The 10,418-nt window shown below is 34.4% G+C and overlaps 1 protein-coding gene across 1 annotated transcript; it reads right to left on the bottom strand.

Annotated features, from left to right (window-relative positions):
• Positions 1-795: 795 nt before the first annotated feature.
• LOC112507368 (QWRF motif-containing protein 2-like) lies at positions 796-7,036 on the bottom strand. The gene is made up of 6 exons (XM_025111932.1): positions 5,398-7,036; positions 2,050-2,169; positions 1,831-1,947; positions 1,652-1,741; positions 1,334-1,441; positions 796-1,062 (listed from the first exon to the last, which is right to left on the bottom strand). Exons 1-6 carry the CDS (start codon positions 6,778-6,780, stop codon positions 1,009-1,011), a joined length of 1,872 nt encoding a protein of 623 aa, XP_024967700.1. The 5' UTR covers positions 6,781-7,036; the 3' UTR covers positions 796-1,008.
• Positions 7,037-10,418: the final 3,382 nt, after the last annotated feature.

The following is a 10,418-nucleotide window of genomic DNA, read 5'->3' on the forward strand; positions in this document are numbered from 1 at the left end:
TGTAAAACCTAAACCAATCAAATTCAATATACGCAAACTCATTCATCTACTCCAAAAGATAAATTGTTGTTTATGATAAAAATAAGAATCTGCTTAATATAAAATAGTCTTTATTCATGTATTTGACATTTAAATTCCTATCATCACTTTTCCATTTCCTTTGAAGGGTATCCTTTTAAAAGATTACTCCACCATTAATTACAATAACAATACAGGGAAAGGGGCAAAATGGACATTTCACACCTAAAAGAAAAATAGTTTGCATCTTGTGATTTTGTGTAGGAGAGAATATATCCTCCACCACCATCACCACCACCACCCTCCTCTTCACTAGTGAAGATTCTCCATAGCTAAGCAATAAAGGGCAAGGGACAAAATGGACATTTCACACCTAAAAGAAGCCATGCAAATATATTGGGTAGGGGGTGGCTCTGGCTCATGAGTTCTAATTGGCTCTTGCACCCTTCCAGGAGGCATGTTAAGATCCTCTTCTCTCAACAAGACAAAATAGATGGGTCAATTTGACCAAATTTGTGGGCCCAGATTCCCTCACGGACGACCCAATTGCATTTTCTTAAAATCCCAAAGTGGGCCCATATCTTTTTTGGCCCATTTTTATTACAGCCATAAAGCCCAAAATATCGCCCATCCACACAAAATGTTTGACCACCAATAGTCAACAGATGCAAGTTCAATGAAAGAAGTACAAATAATAGCACAAACCGTAAGAGATCATGACACATTACAAGAGGATCTAAAAAGAATCATTGAAATTACATATATATTTGGTATGTTTATATATATATATATATACATTTACATCGGTTACAAACACGACCCCTCGGCTGCCAAAAGAAGAAAAACCCGAAAGCCACACAAGGGGAATGCGATAAAAATCAGCTACTTAGTCCACAGTCATTACCTCCAGAAACATCCTTAATGCGGTCGATATGTTTGGTGTAAAGTTAGCAAGATTTTTCAACAGGGTAGGGGGTTGTCAAAGTAACATCAGCTCACACGGCTCGTTTGTAACATATGTGTTCTCAAGCTAGAATCCTTCACCTGTCAAGGGTATTATCGTAATTAGACAAAGTAGCGTAGATCAGGCAAGAAAACGCACCTAGGACCATAGTTTTGGCATGAATAATGCTTAAGGAAGATGGAGATGGATTCCTCCATCTATTGGTCCATACAGATGGCCCTACATACTGTGAGCTAAAACGTCTCTTCGTGTAAAAAGACTAAATTACCCATGACCTTAGGGACCAAATCCGAAATCTGAGCTAAACACAGGAACCATTTACGTTTGTAGTCTTTTACTCTGTAATTTTACCTTGAGGGCTGATAAAATGGACAAGAAATCTTTGCAAATCCTAAGCAAAGCTCTCTCTTTAGCAGACACTTTTGCAAGCTCGGTCACCATCAAATTCACTTCTTCGACCTGTTGCCAATTGGTTTTTAGATCAAATCTCAAAGAACTAACAAGAACGCCACATGCAACAAACTAAACCAAACCAAACCAAACAAACCCAGTATATTCCGCTCAAAAGCAGGGTCTAACATGTACGCAGACTAGACCTCTGTATCAAAGGGTAGTAGAGCGACTGTTTCTGTGAGAACACATTGCCTGCAAACAAAGTGAGAAAAATACCTGCAAACAAAGTGAGTGCCTTGATGAAGCCATTGCCTGCATCACATCGAGCGCTGAACTTATGGCATCTTTCATGCTTTGAAGGTCAGCCTAACAAGATGAAGACCATCGTAATCAATTGACTTCTTCTGAAAAATCCATGCTTGAAATAAAAGAAGAGAGTAGAAAAAGGCACATACAGATGCTCCAGCACCAACTGGAAGACGAAGAGTGCTAGCCTTGAGAGCTTCAATGGCTCCAAGCAACGATACTGAATGGTCTTTATCTAAATAAGCCCAATCTTCAAGAAAATCTATCTACATTTATCCAACAAAATGGGAATTATTTTCTGGAAGTATTTACTTGAAATCCCGGGGTATTCATGGAGACAATCTCTCTACTTGAATGTGTAAACTTACTTGTGCCTTAAGAATGGATGCTAACTTGAGTTTCTGCCTCAGCAATTGCAACCTGTGTCTTTTTTTGGTCACGGAGTCACGTAGATCCGAGATTGTAATCCATGCGTTCCATAGGTTTTCCTGAACACACATAGAAACTTTCGCTCTTAAGTTCAGAAGCAACGTAGATTGAAGCAAACAGATTCCCTGAATCGACAATGACTGCTACTGTTCCGTCATGAAGCATGAGCAATTTGTTGTGTGAAAGGATGATCATTATATGTAAACATCTTTTGGTCATCCAAAGTATATTCTAAAGTAAACTTCATTTTTGGTCCCTGTGCTTTTTCGATTTTTTCGGTTCTGGCCCCTATTAGCACAAAATTTGAAATCGCAGTTTCTGTTTTTGTCAGGTTTTGGTCCCTCTCACTAACGGGTAATAAAAAGATCGGTTAGCTGAGAGGCATTTTTGTATTTTTCAAACTTCTTTTGTTTTCTCTTAATTTTCTATTTAAATAATTATAAAAAATATTATACATACACACACACGACTTCAACAACTTCCATCTCCAATCGACCAAGTATTCAACAGCCGCCAATGAACTCCATCTCTGTAACACCACCGTCCCATGTAAATGCCCTAATCTTATTTTCGCTCTAACCGATCTTCATTTTCTCCATCTCCTTCCCCTTCACCGTTGCTTCTCCCCCAACCGAATAACGCATACAAGACCAGGTTCGATTTAGCACAAATCGATCCAAGACGTATTCAATCAGTCTTTTGGGTCTCCAAATGGTTCAGATATTTGTCATTCAAACATGTCACTCAAGCATCACATACATTAAACACACTACACATACATAGAGGCTTATGGGTTTTTAATGGTTCTTGAAATCAAAGAATTTAAGTGGTTTTGAATTACAGTCACCAAGCTCTGTGTGTCCTAGACATACTATACTCATCAAGCTACCTCAATTGGTCCATACCGCAATCTAAATGTCAAAAAACATACAACCTATAGATGTTCTTAAGGGTTTTTTTCATAACCTTACATTTAGAGAGATTGCATATGGAGAGGAGAACAAGAGTTTCAACAGTGGGTTATATACACCAGGTTTTGGGTAAAAGGAATAAGAGAAGAGAAAGGATAGGGGAAGGGAGGTGAGGAGAAGGATGCTCAATGGGAAGGGAGAGGGAGGAGGGTTCACCGGAGTTGCAGACCGGCTTGGTGAGGAGGAAGAAGTCGTGTGTGTATATGTATGTGTGTATAAACATATATACATAATTATTCTGGACTAGAATAATTAGACGCACACATACACACGTGTGTGTGTGTGTATAAGTATAGAATCAGGTTTAGGGAAAAAATGAAAAACTGAGGAACACCCTGGTAACCTTCATCTGGACAGTATGCACATGTTCATACGAGTAATTAAATCAATTTGTCCGATATGCACACGTACATAAAAAACAAGAAACAACTTCAATTACTTGTATGCACATGTGCATACCATCCAGATGAATGATTATCGAAGTGTTCCTCAGTATTTCAGTTTTTGGGGGGTTTTCTCTGAACATCCTTTCTCTCTCTCTCTCTCTCTCTCTATCTACAATTTTGGGGAATGTATATATATATATATATATATATATATATATACATTCCCCTTCTTTTGCAAACCACCAAAATTGTACAAACTTTACAAACTAATCAGAACAATCCATCTAGTTTCCATTTACATTTCTCTTCTATGTGAATCTAATACTTAAGAGGGGGTAGGATTGTCTTTTTCCACTGGTTCAAATTAATTAGGCATATTCTATTTAAATAAGTCATGGCGGTTTCCGCAATAGTCTCCCTTAATATTGTCAATGATTATTAATGAATCTTGGCGGTTTCCATGATGATTATGTATCTCTGTTTCATCAATGAAATTTCTTTGACCCTGTTGATTTTATATCTCAAGGTTGCTATGTACCATGACTAACCATAGTCTTAATTACATTGTAATTTTGTATAAAGCACATTATCGTTCATCTATGAACAATCAAGAGTGAACAAAATGATTATGCCTACACAAGCAAGAGTTTCATAACTTTAGTTGTAGGCTTTCAAAAAATTGCATATTGTTTTATTAATGAAATTTCTTGGTTCCTACTGAGCTCCTACAAGAAGAACCCTCACCTCCTAAGATACATGGTTCTTAAGAGCCAATTGTAAATTTTTAACGTCTTCTTAGATGCTTGAGACACATTCACCCAACGTCTAAAATATTTTCTACACAGTTTACATGGTACAAATGATTCAATAAGGACTTTATGTAGCCATGGCAAGATCCAAACGGTTGGGACGACTGAATTTAGCCATCAAATTTACAAGTTTTCAACTCAAAGTAAAGAAAGATAAACCATAATGGATTTTTTCGAGTTATTATTAATCCATACTTTAGATTCTTATTTTCCTGAACTTGGCAACAACAATCACTTTCAATTTTCAAGTTTCTCTAACTAAAATTAAAATCAATTGCTGTACAGATCATATTGTGAATAATGCACTAGAAATTTAACTGAACTGGACCAAGAATCAATACATTGTGATTCTGGATGTCCAACCCCCTATGCGAGCAGACTAATCCCAGGGCGACCACCTGCTTTGCAGGTAGCCCAGAGTCACCGCATTTGAACCTCCGTGGACGTGGTCACAAGGGGATTTTTATTCCTTCTTGGATTTGAACCTGGGACCTCCAGTTAGTGCATTATATGATAACAAGTGTGATCTTAGAAGAAATGTGTCCCCCCCCCCCTCCCCTTCAAACTCGCTAATAAAGAAAACCAAAACCTTTTCTTTCTTCTTTTTCATGGGGAAGTAATCAAGAAATTCAAGATCATCTGTGGCTACCAACATAAGAAAAAAGATGCAAGCACACAAACAAAATGCTAAACCAAAACATGCTTGGAACATTCCTAAGTTTACGCTCCCAAATTCATTCATACTTTCAGGTCCTAAAATTTCTTTTTTTATGAAAGATTTCCTTGATTTCATTTCCGACTTAACATGCTATTTTACTTACAATGAAAGGTCGATTTTTCTAGACGTAGAAATGTGAGAATGTTGATTGGTATTTAGAGACCTCTTATCCATTGCCTATTTCTTTCTTTCATTCACAAATTAGATTGTCTGAAATTTGGAAAACTAATATAGATGAAGTGACTTCGGGCATATGTAATTCAATTAGCAAAATGTTTGTGATTTTCACACATGTTAAAACATTTAGAGAACGCGTATTCATTCAAGAAATATTAAAAAAACACAACGCTATTTCGAAATAAACATTTTAAAGCGATGTAGCATAAGTTCTTAGTTATCATACCTCAACACCATGCTTCTGCTTCAATACAATATCTTCGGTTCTAGCATTTACAAACCGCCACTGCAATTGACGGTTATATAGAAGCCTCAACAAGTGTGCATCAAAAATACGATTCTCGCCTACCTTCCCTCTCCGAACATCAACAGCAAAACTAAGTACTGATGGTGTTTCACTAAAATTACTACTAATTCCAGAAACAGAGTTCCTCCGAGGACTAATCATTCCCCTGGATGGTGACGGCGATGCCATAAACTTACTTGGTGATGATGGTCTCATTCTATTCGGGGAAGCCATTGTTCTTGGTGATGATAACGGACTATCGCTCAAGAATTTCTTCACATTAGAGACTCTTGGTGGGGTGATTAGTTTCGATCCAGGGCTAGTAGACAGTGGTGAACCAGGATCCTGCAACCTCCTCATCCTACTATTAGTTTCTTGCCAAAATTTTGCAGACACAGTAATCCCTCTAGGCCCATTTCGCAACCGATTTAACCCACCGTTTTCTTGGACTCCTGAAGTGCTACCAGAAGACACACTATCTGTATCAGAAGCAGTGTGATCAGATGACACCATGTATGAATCTTTAACAGAATTCCTATCTGGGTTCTCTTGATGGGTGTTTAAAAGATCAATAGAATTACCCAAATCAAGACTTGATCTACCACCATCGATTGATGCCCTTCTGGTGTCCAAGTTCATAGATTGGTGTAAAGCCCTAATCACATTCCCAGAAGAATTAACCTTGTTGCTCTTCTCAACCCCACAATCCAAACTCAAACTCTTTGATGATAGGCTAACATTTGCTTGTCGGATCCTGGCTGGCCACCGATGGTGATCCGTGGGTTTAGTATTCTCTACATGATCTCCTCCGCCACTCAAAGGGGTGGGAGGTCTCTTTCTTTCAGGGGTACCCTTTCTGACACTAGTTAAATTAGGTGATGGTGTGGTTACTTTGGTCTTACTAATCGGTAAAGAAAAAGCCTCACCCTGAAAAGACACGGATAAACTTCTGGTAGATGTAACCAAAAGTTTAGTAGCCGCCGACACCTCTCCGACATTGTTAGGTTTCAAGGCAAGATCCGACCTGGTGGGTCGCCGCCGGTCAGCAGAAACAGACCGTTTTGCTGCAGGAGTAGTCAAATTTCTTGAAACAAGAGGTGAAGGGGACCTCCTAGAAGGTGTTAGTGTGGGTACAGATGATGAATTTGAATTTGAATTGGAATTGGAAGAAGTTGAAGGTGAAGGAGATAGGTATCTTGAAGAAACTTGTCTTGATTTGGGTCTAATTGACTTATTGGAGGTAATGATGCCATTATCCTTCTCGGAAGGCAGTCTCGTGGTTTGGTTTCTGGTTGTTGTTTCAGAAACGGCAGCCACCATCATCAAAGAAAACACATATACACCACAAGAAAATGCAACCCAGATGAAATTTTCAACAACTCACCTCACATTGTCGATTTAACCCACGAAAAGATCAAGAAAATCCCATTTTTTTTCCTCCAAACACCAAAAGTCCTGCAATTAGAAAGATCAAGAAATACCATTGTAATTCAAACCCCACAAATGGGTTCCCGATATTTCCCACATTTCTTCAAAAATATTCGTAAATTAACCACAAATCCACTCAATAGTAGCGGCCGTACAGTGTCGATGCTGAAGACTTAAGAGAGAGAGAGAGGAGAGAGAGAGAAGTTTCAGTGCATCTTTCGGTGAGAAGGGTGGTGTTTGGGGGTTGTGTGAGTCTTTGGAGAAACGTTACGCTAAACAACTCATATTTTCTTGATTTTATTTTCATACCCAAAACTTTATCATTTTTTATAGTAAAATGCATAAATATTAATTAAATTTTGATTCAGAACTTGTTTATTTACCTCTTAGTAGTTTTATTAAAAAGTAACATCTGAATCGTTAATATGTGAATCTTGTTTGACAAAAGAAAAGTCGTCCTCTTAATAGTTCTAAAAATCCTATGAATGAGTTTGCATCATGGGTCTCCCTTAACCATTCAGCACCCTAATTTCATTGTAAATAATTACCAAACAATTATAATCATTCTGACCACTTAATCATTTTGCACTAAACCATTAAGCAATTATCAAACAGCCCCTCAATGTAATGAACAATTTTATTCGATAAAGTGTCAAATACGTTTTATTATATTTTTGGTTTCAATATTATCAGTCAAAATAACTAGAATAGAAATTTTGAAAACTAAAAAAATGATACTATTGTAGTTTTCTAAGGTAAAAGTCACCACCCTCATTTATCTTATCAGATAAGATCTTCGACCATCAAAATGACATAATAAAATTATTGGTAAGTTTTTCTTACCCAATAAACATTAATCAGATAAGAATTACCATCTTTATTTACCGAGTAATATTCTCGAACCTTGTCATTACTCTTACTAAGCAAAACCAGATTCTTGGTCTGTACCACTTGAACATTTATCAAACGGCTCCTAAAACATATTCAGTTACACGTTATTTTATTTTATTATTAATAACTTACCAATAATCATCTTAAAAAAGTACTACCAAAGTATATACTAAACGAGATGATTAATTGACGTTTATTTTTTTTTAATAAAACGTTCGAAGCGAATAAATGGTGTAAAGAACAAAGACGTGTTGCTTTATTTTTGTTCATTTTAGTTCCATGTGATATGTCTAGAAAAAGGATTATTTTGCTTTTAGTATCTTATTTCTAAAAAAAAATGTATATTTATTTTTTATTTTTTTCGAGTTTAATTGATATGCACGTTATTTTAATGTCATTCAAGTGTGTATGCTACCGTTTGTCAAGTGTCGTCGGAACACAGGTCTTCTAACAGGGATGACCGGACTTAAGGAGAAGTGCAAACATAGATTTACAACTGGAAAAATAAAATTTTAACATAATAAATTAAGCTTGACCTATGTAGTAGATAAAAAATCGCAGGGGGCTGGCCCCCAAAAGGCTTAAGTCTTCGCCCCTTGTGCCGGTACTAAATCTGTTGTAGGAAACCACAAGAGTGATACTTGATTGGTTTAAGCATGACTTCAAAGGTCAAAAGCACATGGAGGTCCCAAGTTAAATCCAAGGAGGAATAAAAATCCTCTTGTGACCACGAAGGTTCAAATGCGGTGATTCCGAGCTAATAATGATAATTAACCAAAAAGAAAACTAGAGTATATTAATATGAACAGAAACATCAAGGATCAAACACATGCCACCAACTTTAGAGAAGTATCTTATCTTAATCGGGTTAAGCTTTATGGGCATGGTTTGCATTTATTTTTTTATTTCTGCTTTTAGGGAAAATAATATTTTATTAGTTCCAAAATATATTCAAGCAAAATATTTATTAACGGTAAATTCGACTAACCCGACATTAACAGTAAATATTTATTGATGCATAATTTTAATATTACAAGTAAACTGTGCATAAGTACAATTTATTAAAACTCTATGTTTAAATTCGTATAACTAACTGCAGATAAACATAATCAAATACATGATAAATATTTCATTTTAAATATAAAAATTTAAAATAATTAGGAATCATTGAGTTTTAACATAATAGTTAATTATTATTCTTATAAAAAATATAATATTAAATCAAAAATAAATTACTTCGTTATTAAATTTAAATTAAATTATAATAAAAAAATTGAATTAAAGGAATTACACACAAAAAAACAAAAACTTTTAAATAGTTAATTTGATACTAATATAAATATATTTATTTTTGAAATTTTATGATATCTTTCAATTTATATCTTATTTAAAAATAAAAATATTATTTCTTTCTTAAAACCACATAAAACACCGTATTAAAACATCTATAAAGACGGAATAAAAAGAAACATTAAAATCGAGATATATCTCGTTGCATTGCACAAGTACGCTTTTAATAGATATATATAAAATGGTAAAAGTGAACATGTTAAGGAATAATTATAAGGAAGGCAGGATAATCAAATGATATTTTATAATAATATGTTAATTAACAAGAAATGTTATTATTTATATTTTATATGGAAAAATAGCTTAAAACTTAAATCCTTTTAGGAAATAGAATGAGCAATATATATACATAAAATATAATATAAAAAAACATAGTTTCAAGTCCGTTAGTTGACCCCACCTCAACATTTATGTGGTCTTCTATTTTATCTAAATTTTGGAAAATGTTTAATAATTATATTTCTAAAATAAATGAAAAGTAAGTGGGTAACATTTGAACGCAATATATACATTATTTTTTAAAATCACTCAAAGAAAAGTAAGTGGTCATCTTGTTTTAGTGGTTAGGACTTTTTACATAAAATATTCATATTTTTATTAAACTTTGGATGAACCTTTGTAGCAAAATATATATATATATATATATATATATATATATATATATATATATATATATATATATATATATATAGAGGGGGTTGGTTATTATACAATCTTTGATATTTGTGGAACCAATACAACACAATTTCAACCGTCCATTTTATTCCATAAATATTCAAATCATAATAAATGAACTCTAATCATTTTCATAAATATCTCAATATATTATGTTGCATTGGTTGTACAAATACGATGAGTTGTATTTGAAACAAACTCTATATATATATTTTGGGGACTTTTGCCTTGCCTTTTCTTAATCATGATTTACCACTCATAATTACAATATAATCACTTTCATTTTTGCATATATATATATATACATATATATATATATATATATATGCACACCCGAAAGATGGTATGAGAAGTGAAGTTGTGGTGAAAAGTATAAGAAAAGATCTTCACTCTTGATCATTTTAAATCCCATACACACCAATGAATTATGCTTTATAAGAGAATTGATCTAGTGTATCTTGGTGCACCTGAATAGTGTTGGTCTTCACTTTTCAATTAGTATATGATTCAAGGATAAAGATTTATTCTTACCTTTCTCACCATAATTTCCTTTCTCACAAGAACCTAACACTATATATATATATATATATATATATATATATATATATATATATATA

This window comes from Cynara cardunculus, assembly GCF_001531365.2.
Source record: "Cynara cardunculus var. scolymus isolate 2C chromosome LG 2, CcrdV1, whole genome shotgun sequence".
NCBI classification, from domain to species: Eukaryota; Viridiplantae; Streptophyta; class Magnoliopsida; order Asterales; family Asteraceae; genus Cynara; species Cynara cardunculus.